Source organism: Salvelinus alpinus, chromosome 16 (assembly GCF_045679555.1).
Source record: "Salvelinus alpinus chromosome 16, SLU_Salpinus.1, whole genome shotgun sequence".
NCBI classification, from domain to species: domain Eukaryota; kingdom Metazoa; phylum Chordata; class Actinopteri; order Salmoniformes; family Salmonidae; genus Salvelinus; species Salvelinus alpinus.
In genome coordinates, this window is record NC_092101.1 from 24,646,545 (window position 1) to 24,670,572 (window position 24,028).

The 24,028-nt window shown below is 42.1% G+C and overlaps 1 protein-coding gene across 4 annotated transcripts in view; it reads left to right on the plus strand.

Annotated features, from left to right (window-relative positions):
- Window positions 1-24,028, plus strand: part of nlgn1 (neuroligin 1) — a 331,080-nt gene that overhangs the window by 42,297 nt on the left and 264,755 nt on the right. For 2 of the 4 annotated variants that reach the window (XM_071345565.1, XM_071345566.1), the window contains exons 1-2: window positions 3,998-4,410; window positions 14,845-15,704. In XM_071345565.1, the coding sequence (XP_071201666.1) occupies window positions 15,197-15,704 (508 nt within the window). In that variant the 5' untranslated portion in view covers window positions 3,998-4,410; window positions 14,845-15,196. Of the gene's footprint in view, window positions 1-3,997; window positions 4,411-14,844; window positions 15,705-16,479; window positions 16,540-24,028 lie in introns of those variants that run through there. The other 2 variants (XM_071345563.1, XM_071345564.1) reach the window with 2 other exon arrangements.

The following is a 24,028-nucleotide window of genomic DNA, read 5'->3' on the forward strand; positions in this document are numbered from 1 at the left end:
TGTAAATGTGCCCATTTGAGGATGTCTGGTAGTATTTCTGCTTGTCTTAACTCACCACCACTAATGAGCTGTGGAGCTTCTCAAAGTCATTTTTCTTCACCTCAAACAGCAAGTAAACAAAGTCTGTTTTTAGAATCAATTGATAATGACAATAGTTCATCAAAGTATTTACACAATATTTCCAGCTCTATCCCTTTCGATGACCACTCGGCATGAAACTGAAAAATGTAATGCTCTGATAAGGTGGAAACCTGATTACTTCTTATCCCTTGCACAAATAGCCTACAGTTGTGTCTTTTATGGGCTCACTGGCGCAGCCCAGAATATTTCATACAATGTTTCGAGTTTGCTAGCAAGAGTTTTGGGGCAACCCGGTTAATAGTTGATACAATGTTTCAAGATCGTTGCAGACAGACTGTGCATAGCCAATGTGATTTACAGGTTATTTATTTTTATCATGATATTTTCTACCTGCATGCCGCAATGTTTTTGTGTTGGCTTTATGCAGGTTATTATTACATAGTTGGGAATGGCAAGAAAAGTTACTTTTAGATTTGTATAATTTTCATTTAGATTTAGATAGAATGTGGATTAACCACAGACAATGATTTTCAGATACAATTACTTTTATAAATTAAATTAAACTGTTCCATGAAAATGTGCATATGAAAATCATAACTGGCATGGAGATTGGTAGAAATTGTAAGATAAATTGGCACTCCAAATGGAAAAGCTTGTCGAGCACTGGTGTAGCCTATTACCGGCAACTTCAGGAGCATAACAGCAGGAAGGAGAAGGAGGGTTAGGAAACAGGTTTTCTTCTTCTGGTTAGGCTATCTTGATCTCTGTCTCCTTCTTGAGTCATTTGTGTGTATTGATTTTTTAATCGAACAGCTTGTTTAAGCATCAGACAAATTCAGTACATATAGCCTAGTTGATTTTATTAAAACACATAGGGTGTGTCTATATTGGCCTATGGAATAATACACATTTTAAAATGGCGATCTATTGATTGGTGAAAGAAAAGACTACTATTGGTGGACCTAGATTTTTTGTTGTTGTGGACAGCCATAGTAGAAATGCAGGAAATTACCTTTAGATGCCCCAAAAAAATCTGAAGGAGGAACCCCTGCCAGGTTATGTCCCACCCACTTCTAAAACCAAAGTTGCGCCCCTGGACAGTGGACGAAGAGTGGCGTTGTTTCCCTTATTCTTAAAAAGAACCATTTTCCAAGTCGCCATATCAACTGTAGCAGCTGAGTTGCTTGATATCTGTCAGTGCAGTTATCACAATCTAAAGTTCTGTTCAAGTGCTTATTCAGTTTCTGGTTCCCTTGAATAGGCAGCTGAAAAAAACATGGAAAATATTCGTACTTTCTTTATGAAACACCATTTTCCACCACCATTTTGGTATTTTCAGACAGGATGTTGCACACCCTTGGCTGTACACAGTGTGCAACATCCTAAATTGGCTGGAAATCTGAAAATGGTGGTGGAAAAAGGTGTTTCATAAAGAAAGTACTCATATTTTCCCATTTTTCCCACCTTCTCGCAATTAAAGCTAGTTAAGGAGGAAAATGATGCCTTTGCAGCCTGAATGGAGGATGCACATCAAGTATTACCGGGAATGCACATCAAGCCTAGGCGTTTGTGCAAATCTAGCGCCCATGCACTATTGGCTGCCTAGGCTACTGATTCCCAAGTTATCTGATGACTGTCAACAGGACAGCACTGTTTAAGATATCACGGACATTAATTTGCTCTATTATATCCGTGTAGTTATACCAACTGAATTACTACAGTCACAACATTGTACTATGTTCTGTGTTACCACGTTAATACAATGTTGTTATTAGTGTAATTACAGCATTTCTACACGTTTAAGAGCAACTCAATGTATACTGAACAAAAATATAAACTCAACATGCAACAATTTCAACGATTTTACTGAGTTACAGTTCATATAGCCAGAAGAGGACTGGCCACCCCTCATAGCCTGGTTCCTCTCTAGGTTTCTTCCTAGGTTTTGGCCTTTCTAGGGAGTTTTTCCTAGCCACCGTGCTTCTACACCTGCATTGCTTGCTGTTTGGGGTTTTAGGCTGGGTGTCTGTACAGCACTTCGAGATATTAGCTGATGTACGAAGGGCTATATAAAATAAACTTGATTGATATAAGGAAATCATTCAATTGAAATACATTCATTAGGCCCTAATCTATGGCTTTCACATGACTGGGAATACAGATATGCATCTGTTGGTCACAGATACCTTAAAAAAAGGTAGATGCGTGGATCCAAAAACCAGTCAGTATCTGGTATGACCACCATTTGCCTCATGCAGCACATCTCCTTCACATAGAGTTGTTCAGGCTGTTGATTGTGGCCTGTGGAATGTTGTCCCACTCCTCTTCAATGGCTGTTCAAAGTTGCTGGATATTGGTGGGAACTGGGACATGCTGTCATACATATCGACCCAGAGCATCTCAAACATGCTCAATGGGTGACATGTCTGAGTATGCAGGCCATGGAAGAACTGAGACATTTTCAGCTTCCAAGAATTACAGATCCTTGCGACATGGGGCCGTGCATTCTCATGCTGAAACATGAGGTGATGGCGGTGGATGAATGGCACGACAATGGATCTCATCACGGTATCTCTTTGCCATTGTTAAAATGCAATTGTGTTCATTGTCAGTAGCTTTGCCTGCCCATACCACAACCCCACCACTACAATGGGGCACTTTATTCACAACATTGACATCAGCAAACCGAGCACCCAGACAATGCCATGAACTTGGTCTGCGGTTTTGAGGCCGGTTGGACATACTGCAAAATTCTCTAAAATGATGTTGCAGGCAGTTTATGGTAAGAAATGAACATGACATTCACTGGCAATATCTCTGGTGGACATTCCTGCAGTCAGCGTGCCGATTGCTTGCTCCCTCAAAACTTGAGACATCTGTGGCATTGTGTTGTGTAAAAAAACTGCACATTTTAGAGGGGCCTTTAATTGTTCCCAGCACAAGGTGAACATGTGTAATGATCATGCTGTTTAGTCAGCTTCTTGATATGCCACACCTGTCAGGTGGATGGATTATCTTGGCAGAGGAGGAATGCTCACTAACAGGGATGTAAAAAAATGTGTGCCAAAAAGTTGAGAGAAATAAGCTTTTATTGCATATGGAAAATGTCTGCAATCTTTTATTTCAGCTCATGAAACATGGGACCAATACTTTACATGTTGCGTTTATATTTTTGTTCAGTATAAATTGAGATTCTTATTTTGTGACCATGGCTACACAATAGAATCACAACTGAAACTCCCTTTGAAGTGTAGAAATCTATTAAACCTAGCCTTCTCTGACTTCTCTGCCCTATTATTTTAACATTAATAGGGTACAACTTCAACGGTTGTTTGTACCCTCTATCTTTCTCTACATGGAAAGGCTGTCCGTGTTGCTGAAAATATCCTTTAGGTGAAATCATATATAGTGGCAGTCCCACAATGCTTGTAGCAAACAGAACAATAGTCTTAGCATTCTCCATATGCCTCAAGTAGCCTATCAATTGTGAAGTGCTTGCAGAACAATGGCTCTATATGGTGGCTAAATCCAATCCAGGGTTTAAATAATTATCCCTCTCAGGTGGTATATGCTCATATGCACTGGTGATCATTCTGTACTACAAAATAAATAACATTCATGCAAATAAAATGCAGTCAAAAAGTACCTGTGAATGTGACGCAACAGCAGTAAATTCAGGGAAGTGATTCATTCTGGGAATAATAGCTACTTCAGAAATGCCCACACATAGAGATACAACACAATAGGTAACCTATAATGGGCTAGAGTAAAATCGTGACTTGAAAAGAGGAAGTTAAGTTGCAGACAAACGGAAACAAATATTCCTTGTCTCTTTAAAAAATATTTAGCAGCTTTATTGAAGTTCTTTCCACGGCCACTAGGTGTATCTCTGTTCCATTTTTCGATCAGGGCATCCTCTCTCCAACAGGGATGAGAAGAGACCTCGGCATTTTATCAAGCAGGTGCACCTAGAATCGTGAGGAGCAGATAAAAAATATTTCAGTTCTTTAGTTTTCATGTTGTTAAGACAAGGAGGGTTGCGCAAGACCCAGAGCAAATGGTCGTCTCTGATGAAGGAAAACATTTTGGATTAAATACACTTATTCCGGCGGAGGGGGACCCTTTAGTTTGTCTTTATTCTGCGAAATTGGACCGAATTACGACGAAGTATGAAAAAGCAAGTTTATAACCTTTGAAGTGAAAAGTCCTATTTTTTCTGGCAAGGTTTGTGTCCCTGATTTTAAAGAGCAATGCACTCTGAAATAACGGGACATGGCACTAAGGAAAATTGTCTGAGGTGACGACGAGTGGTGGAGATCAAGCCTTATGGTAAATATACATATACGCAAATATGACTGTTTAAACATGTTATTCGGTCCCAGCTTTTGTGTACTTTTATCAAATGGGGATTTTAAATGCGAGCCTTTGTGTCGAGGTCAATTGTAATATATTGGGAAGGAGGTGATAAACAAGTTCTAGACTGCCTAAATGTATTTAATTTCATGCATAATGTCTATATTGCATAGCCTATATCATTATCCTAGAGTTATGACGAATTTCATTTGGGGATGATGTAATTGTGGCTACATTAAACGATGGAGCATATGTTGCTATAGATGCTTGACAATATGCTCCTGTTCAGCTCTCTGGTGAAATCTCTCTGTTGGAAGCTCACACACTCATGTGCCTGTATGTTGAAAATGAAAATGTGATTAATCTACTTTCATAAGGGTCAGTTGTGCTGATGCCAGTTGCACAGGTGCTTAGGTCCAAAATCCCCTGTCCATTTTAACACCAGCTGCAGTCCTGTGAAGAGACCTAACCCTATTCAGTGAAATAAAGATAGAACACCATCCTCATTTGATGAAGGAAAATCAATTTCCACCCTTAATTGAAATTAATCAGCCAAACGACTTGATATTAATTGACCCATAATTAAGGATATATACCTCACGTTGAGTCGGGAATGTCTTAGCCTTCATTAATTAATGTCAATGGGTGTTCAGAGACGACTGAGTAGACAATTAAAACATTCAGCTGGTGGCTAAACATTTTATGCTATGAAGAACTGAATGTATTATACAGTAAATCGAGTAGGCAACGTTTGATGGGAAAGTTCAACACTATTGGCTATAGGCACCGGGCACCAGAAAACTGGATAAATGCGGTATTTATGTGCGCTCAATTCATAGCCTACAGACAGGACTTGCTATTCATGGCAGTAAAAGACTGGATTAGTTTATTTGGCTTTGGCAAATAGTCGTTAATGATGTTATCTACAATATGGATGTTTGAGGCATGTTTGTTATGGGGGATAAACTCACTAGTTATCATTATGTGATCTTCAAGCTATTGGTCATTGACTTACATCGATTGCTATATGCATAAGTGGGCATTTTTCAGATAGGCTCCTATACAGTGCGCTCTGGCGTGGTGCCGTTAATTACAGTTTTATTGACATGAACACTGCATGTTGTATCGTTTTAGCCACATTGGATTTTGCTCCTGTAAAAGATCATACAATGAGGTAGTAGGTAGGCCTACCCAATCAAATCGTACACAATATTAGAGTCAAGGACACAGTTGAATGTGATTTGAAATAGAGAGCCATATGATTAGTTGCTCTCAAGCATTTCCCTACTCTCGCATCACCATCTGCTAACCGTGTGTATGTGACCAATACCATTTGATATTGTAACGCAAGCACAAAAAATGATCAATTAGGTCTACTGATTTGTGAGAGCAACGAGTAAAATATTAGCTTTTTCCGTAGCCATTTAAGTTAACATCTTTAACATTGAAAGTAACATTCAAAATTGTTCATATAAATGTTAATTTAAATGGCTAGCTAAATAAAGATATGACTTTTACTCACTCAACTCAACTAAAATGTATGGTAGGAGCCAAATTGATTTGAAACAATGGGATACAATGTTGCTAATGCTTAGGCTACTGTTATTTTTTAAAACATTTATTTATGTATTTATATTTTTTAACATCTGTGTCATCAGTAGTTCATACCCCCAAAAGTCTCAAACCATTGATCTATTGTCAAGCCAGTAGCCTGAAAGGTTAGAGCTTCTTACAATAATCTACCTTCTTTCCTTTAGCCCCTGGCAGCCTCTAACTCAGCTACCCACTCTGTACATGGGAGGGAGCTAGTTCATAAATAATGGAAGTGTTGACTGCGTTCCTGTTGTTTCAGGTGCGTTACTTTAGAATTATGTGACCGATTTAGTGAACTCACCCTCATAATGTTGGTTCGGACATTTTTGGAACACTTTCTTTTTCAGTGCATTATGCACAGTGCCTACGGTAGTGCTAAATCAACAGCCTATGACAAATGAGCATTGATGGCATATTCTATTGTTCAAGTACAGAAAGTCAATTCTAGGTCTCATAATGCATTATTCATCTAATTTCCCTTGTTACAAGTATTGCAAAAAAAAGTCTGATCGCCAAATTGTCATTGGAATAATACTCTTTTCATTACAGTATTGGCAGAGAGCCTCCAACTGTCGCATGTCTTTGTACATAACATTCTCTGTCTGGGCATTTATATAGCAAGATGACCTTCACCAGTTTTTCTTTCTATACTACTATTTTAGATTAATTTTTTTTTGTTTTTAAAGCAAAATATTTTCCCTTTACAGCTTGCATGGACAGTATTGGCACGTGATCACAGTCAGACAGTGTGGCTTTTAGTTTCAGATAATAATTCCACAAGCTAATAGACATGTGGGAAGCACACCTGCTTTTGCTATGGGATGGAGAATATGGAAGATATCTGCTACCCTTTCCTCCTTAGATGATTGCTGTGGAGTTTTCTGTTACAAGTTCTGACATGGTGTTGTTTAATTTGGGGCCATTTTGGAACTGTCTGCATTCTTCGCAAATTTTCTAGCATGGGCTCCAAATGGCCCCTCTAAAGAAGGCTTTGTGAGTATCCTGTGTCATGGATGGTGTTTGGGATTTGCCATGGTAGGTGGTTTTGCATGTAAACTAGCCATTTGCTGGTTATTTAGCCCTAGAGTCTTTCTTCAACTCAAGTGGACTGATCACCGATGGTCTCCTCTTGTCAATATGAGAGCTGAGCTTAATGGTTATTTGCTGTGTTTTTGGTCAGTTCATTATGTCTGACTGATCTGAGGTGGGAAATGGGTGCAGCGAGAGCATCAGCTCTGACAGGGAGCACAGCAGGCTCTGGGAAATGGGGCATTAATCAGGTCGGAAGTGTGTGTGTGTGTACCCAATGGAGGGACGCTGGAGCACCCAATCTAATGAGTGGACAGAGGCACAGTGCTCTCCTGTGGGACCTGACCAACCCTCTGGTCTGATGACTCAGGTTCTCACCTGAGGGCATCCAGTCCTTTTACACTTCTTTTGTCCATTTCCTGAAGAAGTGAAGCACAGTATGTGCCAGGGACTCAAAGTGCAAGACAAAGCTAAACGGCCATAATGGACTTTTATCTCTGTGTCCCTGTGAGGAGTGCAGTTTTTGCTTGCTGCTCGCTTCCTCTCATCTGTACTCCACTTCTCACCTATCCACAGCTGCTGGAGTGAAAGGACGACTCAGCCAATCGATCAGAGTCCTGTAGCTCTAAAGGTGAGAGAGAGCTGGGCCACAGCAGCGCTCTCACACTTTCCAATTCAGTAGGCTCTGTGTTTTCACAAGAACACCTGTCCTTCCACTCAGGGAGGTGGCTTTTAAAGCCAGATCAGAGCAAAAAATATTGGATTCATATAGAGAATTAACACCACAAATGCTCCACTAAAGTTTTGACTCATTTATGTCTCTTAAAGAAAGTTTTGCCCTCTATTTGTGCCCATTAAGAAACCAAACCCAAGTTTGAGTCCCACCAGGGGAAACTAGCTGAGTGTAGGTTCTGTGTTTACTCTCTCCAGCTCACAGGCTTGGCCCTTGAGGGCATCCCAGTCCCTTATGAGCTCTGCAGTAACTAACTGACTAATTATTGCTTTGATGTAAACCAATTTTAGGGGGCCCCCTGGATCCTAGGGGTGGGCTAAAGTGGAGCCGTAAGACCTGTCTGCCCCAGGAGAGCTGGGCTGGGGAGAGCCCGCCACATTTGTATTAGTGGAAAATATTATCTAATAGTGGAGTTGATAATTTTCCAAGTATGATAATGACTTTCCCACGCATCCTCCTGACCAGGCCTGTTCCCTATGCCCTGAAGTGAGAGAGTGGGAGGTAGTGTTTCTCACGGAGCACAGGGACTCTCGGAGAGAAGGCAGGAAGCTTTTCCATTTTAAAATTTTTTCACGCCAACCTAGTGCTTTAGCTGTGACCCCTGGCAAGAAGGCACGAAGATGGCAGCCAGGTGAACCAAGTGGAAGGAAAAAAACAGATGCCCTCCCACACAACCATCCAGCCATGCTGCATAAATGTAGTCAAATTATGAAAACATGTTTTCTAAATACAGGCTCTAACAAGGGCTGTGATCAGCTGATCACTGCCTCTACCACCTCTACCACCTCTACTCGCTACCTGTCCCTGTCTTTATCCATTGATTGTGTTATCAATGTTTATTCAACTTGTATTCCCTTTTCTTGCATTGTTTTGTTTGGCAGTTCTTGCTTCATTTTGTTCAGTGTCTTGACACCCACGTGAAATGCAGTTAAATATAAACTTGATTTGAGAGAATTGACCCGATTTGCTAAGTAGAAGCACCAACGAAGCTGTCCAGTTATGATGCTGTTTATCATCTTGGTAAACAGTGTAATGTGGGGATGTGAGACCAGAGGAAGAGGCTTTCTTAAGGGGGCTAATTAAGGATAAGGAGGTAAAGTAAGGAGTAGTGTAGGGAGTAGTGTAGGCTATAGTGTGCAGTGTGATGCAGGACTTCACCAGAGCTGCTGCAGACGCTGTGAGTAGAGCAGGCTGAATAATGCGCAGCCACGTCACCCCTGTCGTCATGCACTTCAGTGCTCCGCCACGAGCTGCAGGCGTATGCTGGGCACCATACGCCGTGTGTTTCTCTGTGTGTGTGTGTGTGTGTGTGTATATGTGTGCAGTTTGTGTGCAGTGTGTGTGTGCAGTGTGAAGCGCTCACGGCTTGCCATTACAGTTTTAACTCCTCCATGTTCCCAGTACTCCAGAGCACTGAGGGGCCATCAGAGTTGATGTGACATGACAGCACACGAAAACCTGCTACAGTCAGAGGGACTTAAGCAGTAATTGAGTAAATCATGGAATTTGTTAAGTGTCATTAGCCATAATTAAGATGGTAGTAATGATGGAAAACCAAAATGGTGGATACTACTACTTGTATTAGTGATTCTACTACTACTGCTGCTACCAAATGTAATTGATGATATTATTGGTATCAGCGCTCTATCATTTTTTATTAGTAGCACACATAGTGGTGGTGGTCATTTGTCATATGATCATTATTGTTTCTTAATCATAATTTCCTTATGGATTTACTATAGATTGTAGATTTCTTCTTATTAATGCATGGATGCTGGATTTATTCATCAGTCTTTATTAATAACCCCAGCCCTGGGATTTCCCCCAGTTTGGAGACAGGCCTCAGTGGAGCTGCTGCAGTCAAGTCTAGTTACTCACTTCCTCACAATGTGACTGACATGTTTTACTAAAGGATGGTGATACAATGGGCATTGTCACAAACGGTACTCAATTTGTTATGAGCACAGAGGAGGCTTCTGACTCCTGTTCTTAATTCACAGCGACATCTCACTGTCACACCGCAAATCCCCAAATCACACTCTGGCCATGGCGGACCTGCTGGCTAAGCATATCCACTGAAATAGTCATAAGCAGTCGTCTATAAATTCCCCAAAAGCCTTTATTGGAGGTGAAATTAGATCATTAAGGTCAGTGGGAGCTCGCATGGATGTAAACCACACAGTGATGGAAGGTTTAGTCTGTTGACTGACTGCCACCATAACTCTGCTTTGTGCCTCTATGTTCTCTATGCTTTACAGCTTGGGCTCAAATAATAGGCCGTTTGTTTTCCAGAGTACACCTCTATATAATCGGGGACCTTCCAGTGGCTCCTATGGGGAAAAATGTGCTGAACCTCATTAAACGCTGTTCATCTACCATCGTCTCTCAGTCTATGTACTGTATAGCCATGCCTTTTCTGTGGTATTTTGCCACTCCGTATACCCATCAGTTTATTAATAGGGTAATAAATCAAGTGGTGATGACGTATTGTGATGCATCAGGTATAGATTGTCTATAAGTGAACAATTACATATTTTTGACATAACATACAGTCATAACATTGCGTCCCATTTCTAAGCTTCCCATTTCAGCATTGACACTTGGCTGTAGTGTCCCTGAGCAGGTTAGTGATTCGACTCACACTGGGACAAGTTCCTGCACTGGATCTGCAGATGAATGCTTCTCCATGTACTCTGGGAACCAACAACATACTAACAACATGGGAAAAAACGTGGAAAAACAGGGTGATACATGAGTTACTCCACATGCTAAATAAATGGCAAGGTTGATTTCATAGATCACCTCTTTTTGCTTGATCCGCTGAGCTTATTATGGTGGGGTTCTTAAGCAGGGGATTTTCAAAGGATTTGTTAAATGGATATCTTGGCCACGTGTGAAATTTGTTCTCAACACCTGGAAGGGTTTAATCACACACAGAAAGTATGGAAATTGGAGGCAAAGTGGCAACCATTTTCTGTCCCCGTTTAGGGAAAGTGAGGAAAATGGAATGAGAAATAATTTTCTAGAAGGAAAACATGAGCATATAGTACAGTATTTAATTGATTTCCCTTTTGATTCAAATTACATCAGGGTGACACTATTGTTATGCTGCAGGTATGACATAGATATTACAGAGTGTTAAGGTAGCTACCATAGGTTTGTGACCCAGTGTTGCTGGGATGTGCATTACAGTACATTACCACCCCAGAGAGATTTAGCTTTGGGAGAGACCTCAATAAACTCCTCTCACCATAGGCCTGTTTGAGTTAGATTGTCATAAGGATTAAAGGACACAATCTGATCTCATCCTCTGTGCACACACTCATTTACTTCATCTCCCTCACACAGTGCAGCACAACAATGTTACCAAATCCTGCTTTGCGCCAACCAGCCAGCTATCATCACTCCAGCCAAACCTCGCCCCTCCTGGATTCTGAAAAAAGATTAGAGCCAAAGCCCTGGTTTTTATTTGCCTGTCTGCAGTCTAAATATTTGTCTGGTGTGTCAGAGATGACAAAGGCTTGTGGCGAGGTCCATGTGCAGTTTTTCTTAGTCTCCCCATTGTAAAAACCTCACAGTAGTTTTATAGCCTCATTAACAATACAGTACACAATCAATGCCAGAGGTTTTCATTTCGTTCCTCTGTTTATCTGTTTGCCTAATTATTCCAGGGCGCAGACTGCTTGCTATGCATTTGTTTGGATGCATATCATTTGTACGCCTTTGTCGATAGATGCGATTTGTTTTGAAATATGGTTTTGTTGCAAGGGTTGACATGAGAGTGGTACCAGTAATGAATGTGTTTGGCAATATACGAAAAAACAAGTGATTGCAAATATTACCATTGGGTACACCTGGACATCTCATCTGCTGTGTCTGGGATGGTTTAAAACTATCAGACCACTGCAAAACTCCTCCAACCCAGAGCATTTCATTTACATTTACTATGGGAGATATACAGCTCTGTTCCAACCCTGTATTCTTGTATATTCACACACACATAAGTGTACTTAGGTCTACAGGAAGACCAATAAACTGACAGATCTGCTTGACCAACCTAAGTGTTTCTTTCAACATGCTCACAGCTACAGGGTATTTTTAGTACTGCTGTCTAAAAATGTCCAACCTTAGGGTGTGCTTAATGTCTTGGGGTTGTGGGTTGTTAGGATCACTTCATCTCCCCATGGTGTCAACCTACTTCACCACTGGGCCACTCATTTTAAAGTCACTTACTACAGTACATGCAGAGGCATCATGCCCATAGGGGGAGCAGGAACACTTGACTCCTCAGATTTGTCCTGTTTAAAATATATATAGATACATCTTTTTTGTATACATTTTGTTGTTGTTGTTGTTTCTCTGTAATACTACTAGCCATCTAGAAATGTTCTGAAGTTGCCTTTAGCTAGCCCAGTTATGTTCCCAATCTTCAAATCTCATAACTAGCTACTAAGAAGCCATTTCAGCCTAGCAATCAAGTTAGAGTAGCTAGTTTGTCTAACTATCTTAGCTGCCATTCCTGCTGGCAAGGTTGGTAGACTTTAGAAAAGCAAGCAATAACTAAATGTACTGAATAAAACTACAGTACATACAAATATAAAGTACATTTCTTTACCCAGATTATAGCATTATAGATACCGAGCAGCATATTCCAGTCAGGAAGATACAGACAGCTCAAGAGGTATGCTTAGATATGCAGAAAAATATACATTTTTTTTTTTACATTGAATTAAGCGTAATGATTATGACTCTAGATTGCAGGAAACGTGTTTGAAAAATGCAAAATTCTTCAACCTCTTTGACTCTATGTGTGGCGGACCCAGTACAGTAATATTGAGGACAGGCATCCCATATTGGGAGGACATAAACCCATTTTGTGTTTCGCTGGGAGATCTGGCGCTGTTTTCATGTGCTGGTCTAAATGAATGGCTGATCTGAATCTGCCTGTAACTGATTCCCTTGGAGAGAGAGAGCGAGTCGCTTCTAGTTACAAACTAACCTCCCATTCCTCATTAAGACTTGTTTTCTAAAGACGGGTTGGTTGTTTAGCAACAAAACCGATGTGTGTGCAACTATGGGGCAATACACAAAGGGTTGGCTTAGATCGTGGACAACATGTAAACTATATTTCATCTCCAATGTTTATTGAAAACATAAATACATTTGCACAATGATTTGTTTGTTAGCTAGCGAATTTTAGACATATTAGCATAGAATTGTCATCCCAGCTAGCAATGAGGAATTGGCCCTCTTCCGGGGGGCCGGAACTGATTGAATCGGCCCGGAATCGGGTGTCGGACTCGACCCGGAATCAAAATGAGTGACTGCCCAGAATCGGCCCAAGTACATCGGGCCTTTTCTGGCTACTGGAATTCAGCCGACTTTGCCGGCATTTTACCAGAATCCCTCCAGAAGTGGACCGATGCAAATTGAAATAAATGTATACCAAATTACCCAATTTAGTCATTTTAAATATGACTATTATACATTTTATACATACAAATTATACCCATCCATAAAAAAAAACATTTTGTGTCAGAGGGAAATACCATACACCTGGTGACTTTGTCAGTGTGCATGCGCTTGGCCCGCCACAGCGCGATGGGACAAGGACATCCCGGCCAGCCAAACGCTCCCCTAACTCGGGCGACGCTGGGTCAATTGTGCGTCGCCTCATGGGTCTCCCGGTCGCGGCCGGCACGCGTCAGCTCGGGTCTCGAACCAGCATCTGTAGCAATGCAGTTTGCACTGCGACGCAGTGTCTTAGACTGCTGCGCCACTTGGGAGGCTCCAGCCACAAAGTTTTTAATGCTTATCAATTGCGTTGCACAAAGTATCAAAACACTAAAATACTACACAGGACTCTTAAAGAATTTAATTTAAATGTTAATTGTATTTTTTGATCACAGAAACAATGAGAAAATATGGAAAAATAAATTCTGAAATGTTAATTATATAAAGCAGCCCATGTAGTCATCTGCCAGAGAGTAGCCCAGAGCCCCAAGTAATACATTTGGGACAGATAAATGTCACTGGAATCGGCCCAAGCCCCAAATAATTCATTTGGGCCACTGGAATCGGCCCGAGCTCAATCCCGGCATCCTAGCCATAAGTAATACTGCTGAAGGCAGCACAGACTCGGGCCACATGACTCTCAGCCGAGTGCCCCGACTCTCAGCCGAATCGGCCCAGATCCTCTGTGCTAGCTGGGATCAGTCAAAACACCTCAAAACAAGACATGGTATTAAGAACAAGATGAAACTAGCTTAAACGATCCACCTACGATTCCCCACATGGCAGCTTCTTGTCATTGTTGCTAGCTATCTGGCCACCCAGAATCACAACAACACACAAACTTCTGCCTCATTAATTAAATCATGCGTAACGTTTTCGGGACATCAGCTAACCCGTCTATAGAGGATGATCCAAATATAGCTTTCAAATATTTGTTTTATGTACCGTACTGTATGCAAGGTTGAAAGGTTTCTCTCCTAAGATTTGGAAGTAGCCAGTTAATGTGCAAGGAGAAGCAAGTCAACATGTCGCATTACCTCAAGGCTCGGTTTGCAACTTTATTATGTTATTCTTCTGAGCATATTTCCCTAATTAACGTCAATCTCCTTGTTGAGTAAACATGTTCAAAAGGGTGCTCTAGTCATAAGAATATGGATGCTCTTAGAGAATATTTTGATCTCTTTTCCCATTTCCATGCTAACACTGTCATAATTGAAGTTTCTTTATGTCCCCCACTATGTGTCTATGACAGGTGTCATCGCATTGTAAACAAATAGGATTTCCTTCTCTCTATGAACATGATCTTCTTAATTCTCCCTCCCTGGTCTGGAAGAGGAGGAGAGATCCCTTAACTAATACCCAGTCACTCAGTCAGTCTGCTACTTGCACATGATTGATGAGGTGTCACTAGGCAGACTGTGATTCCCCTGTGCTCTGCTTGATGGCAACATAGCCAGAATGTAACAGCCAGTAAAGCCCTGCTCTGTTCATATTTCTTCTCTCCACCTCAGTACTAATTAATTATTTTTTATTTCCTGCAGGATATAGACCCACGCCTCGACTGGGGTTGATTTATCTGTGGAAGACCTGCTGCAAATGGCTGCCCTGCCTGCGTCGCCAGGATGGAAAACAGGACTGTCAATAGGATGCGGCCTGACGAATAGCAGCAAGTGAAGATGTTGCCTCCGCCAGTGTGAAATCAGTGGGGAGTACTTGCCATGCAAAGAGCCTTTGAAAGTTTTGACAGCCGCACGTTTGGGAGGCCTCATACTTTTCCTTTGATTGTACCCCTTTTTGTGGGCGGACCTAAAGTGGATTGTTGCTGCTAGCGCTGCGGTGTGGTGAGCCCTAGTTGGTGTGTGTGTGTGTATCTACTGGTGTGGCAGAGGGAGCATGCCCCTGCAGAGGCCTGGCCGTCTGAGGCTGCACCCTGCCTGGAGGGCCATGCAGCCCCGGCTAGGCGTAGGCCTTGGTTTGGGCCTGGACCTCACCTTCCTGCTATGGATACTGAGCCTAGCGCAGCAGGCCCTGGTCACGGCCTCTCAGAAACTGGACGAGACGGACCCCGTGGTCACCACCGTCTACGGCAAACTGAGGGGCGTCAAGAAGGAGCTCAACAACGAGATCCTGGGACCCGTCATTCAGTTCCAGGGGGTACCTTATGCCGCACCCCCCACGGGCGAGAGGCGCTTTCAGCCCCCGGAGCCGCCCATCTCGTGGCCGGAGGTCCGTAACGCCACGCAGTTCGGCCCGGTCTGCCCTCAGACCATCGTGGAGGGGCGTCTGCCAGACGTCATGCTGCCTGTGTGGTTCACTAACAACCTGGAGATAGTGTCTTCTTACGTACAGGACCAGAGCGAGGACTGCCTTTTCTTAAACATATATGTTCCCACTGAGGATGGTGAGTTAACAGCAGGACCAACAGGAAAAACAGACCTAAACCAACAACCCCTTTTTAAATATTTTCCTGTATGTTTTGTACTGACAAGAGTGAGAAAAGCATGACCTCTGCATGTTTACGTGCATGACACTGCTTTTATGTGTGTGAGTATGTATGTGTGTGTGCGCCTCTATGTGTGTGTGTGTGTGTGTCTGTCTGTGTGTGTGTGTGTGTGTCTGTGTGTGTGTGTGTGTGTGTGTGTGTGTGTGTGTGTGTGTGTGTGTGTCTGTTTGTGTGTGAGTGTGCGGCAGTTCATCAGTCTCCTGATCCCTTCCTCACGCACATCCTCCTGTTTACCTCAGCACGTCCATTCAGGTGAGACTGGTTCCTCCTTTCCCCTCCTCCTCCTGCTTCTCCTCCTCACTCCTCACTCCTGACTGATAGCGGGTCATCATCTGTCCATTGTGTGTAGACACAATGAATAGGGCTCATCAAGGAGGAAGCTCATGTAAATAATGATTATTGATTGATTTACTGACTGATTGATTAATGAACTAAGCCAATAAGAGCAACCCACTGGGCACATACGTCAATTCAACGCCTATTCCACATTGGTTCAACGTAATTTCATTGAAATGACGTGGAACCAACGTTGATTCAACCGGTGTGTGCCCGGTGGGAACTCTCTTTGCTACCACATTCTCTCCTTCCTCAGCAGTCAGATAGTGGTGTTGCATGCTCCAACTGTCCTTAATGGAGCTCCATGTTATTTTTTAGTCTTCTATTCATTTTACAGTAAAAAGAATATCCAAGGAATGTGCCAGGAAACCGGGCAAGAAAATATGTAGACAAGGAGGTATGTATGCACTGGAATAAATAACAGAGAAAACAGAGAAGGGAGGGCCGGTGGCATGGGGCCCCAGAGAGAGGCGTCTCCCCTCCCCAGTCAGCAATCCACCGAGAGGTGAGGAGAGGAAGTGGGGCCCTCTGATTGGCTGCCAGGTCCCAGGTCAGAGAGTATCCTGTAATTGATGACGTGTGTGAGGAGTTAACTGTGGTGAGACGTCGGCCACTCTTAAATTAGATGGGCGCACGGTGAACTTGCAGAGTCTAATCTCAATTAAAAGGGATGGTATCGCTGTTCCATTGGCTTGCTCTGGCTTTATCGATCATGGCTTCATCAAGATAATGTCCTCTAGGCTCCTTCCCTCCCCACTCCTCTCTCTTTCTTTCTCTCTCCTTCCTTCTCGCCCTCTCTTCTGCTGGCTGGCAGAGTGGCAGTGCATTGTGCCTCTCAGGGCCGGTGACAGCGCCCTTGATAAGGCGTGTGGTGTTAATGCAGCCACTCTGGCAGGCAGGATGCTGGGGGGGCGGCGCTCATTAAACATCCTCTCTCTGCGCCCTCTCTCCTCTCTGCTGAGCTACACACACAAGGCAGGGCAACCCCTCTCCAACCCTCCTCCCCTCCGTAGATTTGGGTTCTGGCATATCAGGCTCCGACACTGTTATAGCATTGCCAACATATTCCCACATCATCTCAGATATTCCATCCCACTAGCAGTCCTCCAAGTCCCTTAAACATATATACCCAGAGGTAGTCACACATATAGTATTTTGTAGACATATACAGTAGCTCCAATGTACAGTTGAAGTCAGAAGTGTACATATACCTTAGCCAAATACATTTAAACTCAGTTTTTCACAATTCCTGATATTTAATCCTAGTAAAAATTCCGTCTTAGGTCAGTTAGGATCACCACTTTATTTTAAGAATGTGAAATGTCAGAATAATAGTAGAGAGAATTATTTATTTCAGCTTTTATTTCTTTAATCACATTCCCAGTGGGTCAGACGTTTACATACACTCAATTAGTATTTGGTAGCATTGCCTTTAAATTGTTTAACTTGAGTCAAACGTTTCGGGTAGCCTTCCACAAGCTTCCCACAATAAGTTGGGTGAATTTTGGCCCATTCCTCCTGACAGAGCTGGTGTAACTGAATCAGGTTTGTAAGCCTCCTTGCTCGCACACGCTTTTTCAGTTCTGCCCACAAATATTCTATAGGATTGAGGTCAGGGCTTTGTGATGGCCACTCCAATATCTTGACTTTGTTGTCCTTAAGCCATTTTGCCACAACTTTGGAAGTATGCTTGGGGTCATTGTCCATTTGGAAGACCCATTTGGAAGACCCAAGCTTTAACTTCCTGACTGATGTCTTGAGATGTTGCTTCAATATATCCACATAATTTTCCTCCCTCTAGATGCCATCTATTTTGTGAAGTGCACCAGTCCCTCCTGCAGCAAAGCATCCCCACAACATGATGCTGCCACCCCCGTGCTTCACGGTTGGGATGGTGTTCTTTGGCTTGCAAGCGTCCCCCTTTTTCCTCCAAACATAACGATGGTCATTATGGCCAAACAGTTCTATTTTTGTTTCATCAGACCAGAGGACATTTCTCCAAAAAGTACGATCTTTATCCCCCATGTGCAGTTGCAAACTGTAGTCTGGCTTTTTTATGCCCGGTTTTGGAGCAGTGGCTTCTTCCTTGCAGAGCGGCCTTTCAGGTTATGTCGATATAGGACTTGTTTTACTGTGGATATATATAATTTTGTACCTGTTTCCTCCAGCATCTGCACAAGGTTCTTTGCTGTTGTTCTGGGATTGATTTGCACTTTTCACACCAAAGTACGTTCATCTCTAGGAGACAGAACGCATCTCCTTCCTGAGCGGTATGATGGCTGCATGGTCCCATGGTGTTTATACTTGCGTACTATTGTTTGTACAGATGAACGTGGTACCTTCAGGCATTTGGAAATTGCTCCCAAGGATGAACCAGACTTGTGGAGGTCTACAATTTTTTTGTCTGAGGTCTTGGCTGATTTCTTTTGATTTACACATGATGTCAAGCAAAGAGGCACTGAGTTTGAAGGTAGGCCTTGAAATACATCCACAGGTACACCTCCAATTGACTCAAATTATGTCAATTAGCCTATCAAAAGCTTCTAAAGCCATGACATCATTTTCTGGAATTTTCCAAGTTGTATAAAGACACAGTCAACTTAGTGTATGTAAACTTCTGACCCACTGGAATTGTGATACAGTGAATTATAAGTGAAATAATCTATCTGTAAACAATTGTTGGAAAAATGACTTGTGTCATGCACAAAGTAGATGTCCTAACCGACTTGCCAAAATTATAGTTTGTTAACAAGAAATGTGTGGAGTGGTTGAAAAACGAGTTTTAATGACTCCAACCTAAGTGTATGTAAACTTCAGACTTCAACTGTATATACCCAATATACCTTTACTAACTAATCATATCATAACTTGTCCCCTCTCTCCCTGTCCTCTTTGCTTAGTCATTTGACCTCCTTTCCTGCCAGTCAGAGCCACCATGTTGACCCCCCCCCCCCCCCCCCCACTTAACATGGAAATTAGAGTATGACAGATGTCACATGACTCTGCCCCCGCCGAGTGCAAGCCAATGAAGTGGCTGATCACACCTTTTAATGTCTCTCTTAAATGTTCACTTGATGATGACAAAACTGCAACAAATATGTTACTGTGTTTTGCTACATTGTCTATTTCCATGTGTTCTTATTGCCTAAAGAAATGACACAGCTTCCTCTAAGTTAGGGCTAGAATTTATTGATTGCAGTGCTACATGGGTAAAGCAGTGTGATGAGATGGAATGATGTTTTAGTCACCACAAGCTGCAACACACTGATATGTCTGATTCATTTTTTGGCACTGATCACACAGCATTTTGCCACTGCAATTATCTACTCACTCTATATCTCGGGTCACTGTGGAAGCACACACAATTCAGGCAATGAGTAGAGCTCAGGGACATCAGTAATGCAGTAAAGATTAATGTTTTGTGCCTCTCTTTTATATGTTTGTTAGTAGGCTATTTTTCATCATTCCAGACCACATTGATAATAGGATTTCAAATTTACAGATCAGAATGTCTCAGTCACCTTGATTGTTTCAGGGGAGAGCTAACTCATCCTCTATATCCTCTGTAATACTGCAGAGCTTTTCAGTTATGGTTTGTATTCATTCAATGTTTTGTTCCTCTTTGGGCATATGTAAAAGAGAGGCATATTTGAAGTTGAGTGTTTGGTGTAATTCAGGTTGAACTGTGATAGTGTGGTCCTTCTATTCTACATCCGGGGTTCCCAAACTTTTTCACTCGGGCCGCCTTCCAGCTTTTAGGAACATCCCCCCCCCCCCCCCCCTGCGCGCGCATTCACCACGTCTATTTCTATGGGCACAAGCACTGTCCATGACACAAACTGTTCACACCCCTCTTGTTGGCGGAGAGAATTTTGCAGGTTTAAAGCTTATTTCTTGCAATTCTACACATTTTGTCATGGGGTGCAAATAAAATGTTGCATTTTTAAAGCACATTTTCTTGCAATTCTATACATTTTGGCCATGTCTAATGTGTAATCATGTGATATTTGAGTGACTAAAAAACAAAACAAAATCTATAGGTAAAAAAACAAAATCAATGTTTTTTGCTAACATGGGCTAGTTGATCTGGACATTTCTGACAAGTTATAAATAGCTCTCTAAGGTATACAATGACTAACATGACAAGAGGAACTCATGATGCACTACACAATGTGCGTTCTACTATTACAACTTTCAAGAGTAAGTTTAAAGCCGGACTGAGTTCCATGCATTTTTTAAAATACCCCCCATCTAGTAAGATATTAGTTAGTTTGTTCTCCAAATTTGCATCCACATTGAGGGTACGACAGAGCTGATTTAGAATAGATCTGTGTGGTTGGGGAAAGTCGGTGAAGCTTAAATAAAGCTCTTTAATCAATTTGGGGATGGTTTCTATGAGCTGCTGTTCAGTTGTTACAGTAGTTCTGCAGTACTCCAAATAACTGGAACCCAGTGTAGTTAGTGTTATGATGAAGGCTGTTTCACACATAGAGTAATATATAGTTGCCCTTAGCACCCCCACCCCCCCTTTCCATTTATGAGGTCTCGTCCCAGTTTTGTAATGGTTGAAGGGGGCTCCTGGGGGAGGTGCAGGTCCTCAGGAATAGATTTTTACAGCTCCAATAAGTTTCCAGCCTTCTCCCCACTGTCTCCCCGGAGAGAAGCTGTCTGTAAAACCTGGGCTAAAGTTTTAGTTTTAATGGTGTGCTGTAGCTTTCTTTATGTGGGCTGAAGCACTGTGGGTGGGTGGGTGAATGTGTATATGGTTGTATGTTCCATGTGTTTCACTCTTTCTCTGTAAGATAGATCAAAAGAGGCAAACCTGTGTGTTTGTGTTTGTGCAGGCAAACGTGGGTGTGCATTTGTAGACTTTTCTGTACACATACAAACTGCCTTGTTCTCTATCAGGAAATCAGAGATGAATTGTTCCAGTGGTGACTGTGAACATCACCTGTAGTTTGTGCTAAGTGTATTCAATTTGAGCAGAAGTTTACAATGGTGGGCTCAGCATTTATAAAAAATCAGGCTGTGAGTGAAGTCATTAGAGCTTGGTAGAGTTGGGAAAGGCCCTATATGTTATGCATGGTGGATTGGATTCTCTCTGCGGATTGTGCTTGCACATACAGAGGGTTTTAACTGCTGTGGTGTGTAGTAAGTATGTGTGAGTCGTGGGACTGCTCTGTAGACTTAACGAGGTGCTTCCAGACTTTGTGGGAAATCTGTTAATTTTCAATTGATCGATGTTGATTCCACTACTGAGAGCCACACTTCAAGTGTATTTTCAATCTGAAAAAGTAATACCTCACCTGGTTTTGATAGCTCCGTGCTCTCACCGTGAGTTTCCATCAACTGAGGTATGAAAATGTTGATTGGAAAAGTCTCCCCTGATCTTTTATGCTGTAGCAGGAAGAATGGTGGCTGAACATTTACTATTGTTGTCATACTGAGAGGTTTCTGTGAAGGTACAAATGGTATTCCAAGGTTCCAGTGTTGATAGCTTCAGTTAAATATTAATGACGACTGTATTATGATAAATAAATGAGTATCTTAATTTTTGAATCTTTAATAAAGGGCATTAAACTGAAGTTAACAGTCCAGGCATGGCACTTATTATAGAGCTCCTCTAGTAGTAGGGAACAATGGAAAACAACAGACCTAATATTGCTTTCTGTGCTGTTCATTTCTAAGAAATGGTCTTTTGATGCAGTGTGAAATGCATTGCAAGCTCTCATGCATATTTAAAATATACTGTTGAATCAACATAGATATTGCTGCCGAGAAGTAACAGCTTTTTTACCATAGTTTCAATTTCATATTCACAGACATTCTTTATGGGCCTTTCCAAAATGTGCTTATACTATGTAATGCATGAGGCTGCAATGATGGAGAACATTCAACAATGATAATGCAATGAGTAGAGAAGGAAATGTTCCCACATTTAGAGTTTGTTTTCTTTCTAACAATCAGTGTCAATACCATGTACTATAGCTCTAGTGTTGATGCACAGACGTACACGCACTGTACAGTATGCACATCTTTGCACTTTTACACATGCTAACATATGTTCATCGCAGTAGGGTTTGATTCTCTCACTTCATTTTTTGTGATCTCATGGCCTATTCATCGGAATTCAGAGCAGGGTTGAATAGAGGCTCTTTAAGAAAACACAGGCCCGGATGTGCAATGCTGCAGTGAAGGAGAGAGAGAGAAAGAGAAAGCGAGGGATAGAAAGAGGGAGAGAACGAGAGAGAGAGAGCGCCAGTGGGTGATATAATGTTTGGACCGACTTGGTCGGTGGCAGCTGTGATAAATTCTGAAACGCCAATTCACTGCGGCCCATTTTAAAGGGCCAGGCCACACTTTAGTGCAGAGTTGCTGTGTGCCTCATTTGAACTACAGTGGGAAGCTGTTAAACATCATCTTCCTTGACATACAATCCACTAATTGCCCAAGGACATGTTTGCTATGTGTCAGAAGACTGTGAGGTATAACTCAAACAGAATGGTAATGCCAATGGCAACCTGTAATGAAATGTGATGGTACAGGAACCTTGATTTCAGGATGATGCAGTATTGGAAAGTGGCTTGTTTGTTGGTTCTGTGATGAGTAAAACCCCATAGGTTTTATGTAGGCCTTACATCATGGATACCTGGGACCGTATACTCAGGATACCTTGTACTATACCTGACAGAGGAGATGTGTTTTTTCTATTTGCACTATAGTCCAAAAGTGTCAATATATCGTACATTAACCAAATGCCATTGATAGTTGTACATCAGTTTGAACGTATTTAATACTTGTCAGGGTGGGCATTTAAATAACAAGTCCACATCATCAGGCTCATTTTTGGCTACCAACTGCACACCCATTCTTGTGATCAGGGAGTATGAAATTTGGTTTTAGCCGACTGCCAAGTCACTTTAATTATGGTTTATGCTAAATTAGGGAGTGTCGGATGAAACAGATTCCGTGCCGCACTTGGCCCTGTTCCTGGTTGAGCACAGTGCATTTTCTCAGTAAGTGACAACTATTGAACCTGAAGAAGAGGGGGTAAAAGAGAGAGAACGAGAGCGGGTTGGAGTGACAAGCTGTTGCAGATGGCCACCGTGCAGGGGAATCTAAGTAAATGCAGGTTTCACCTTGACTTGATAATGGGAACAAAGCACCTGACCCAGAGTGTGTTAATCACTGGGTTTAAGTTCACCTCCCAGCTGCTACCTCTTCTACAGTCTGTCTGTTTACTGTAGAAAGGTCATTGGCACATTTTCATTCCCATGTAGAAACTCATTTTTAATACTTATGGTTCCCATAACAAATATGTTTAAATGACAGAGGTTAGTCTTGGAATAAGAAGTAATAAACTGTAATTTTCACATACAGTAGTCCATAAATCACTTAGCCAGGAGCCACGTTCTACTGAGGTGCTCCATATCAGAGGGTGTCATTAATAAATGTTTAACCCCAGCAGTTGTCGAGGCGGCTTTCAGATGCATAATAAAGATAAATCCATGAGGATTTGAAATCATTAAGTACCTTCACCCTGTGTTCACTTGTTTTAATGTTTAATTTCAAACAAAAATCAGGAGTGGTCGAGAATGGTACATGTGGGACTTGAATACTTCGGGGACCAAGCCACAAATTACCCAGGTCTCCCATGCTCCCACTTTCCACCAAACATTTCATTATTGGCCTGGAGTTAAAGCCAGTAATTAGTTTCACCAATCCACGGAAGTGTGACTAATTGGAATTTAAGGCTTCTGTCGGTCAAAGGGACAGCAGATAACTTGCTCCCCTGCCCGGCAATCTCTTACACACTCATATACAGTACACACACACACACACACACACACACACACACACACACACACACACACACACACACACAC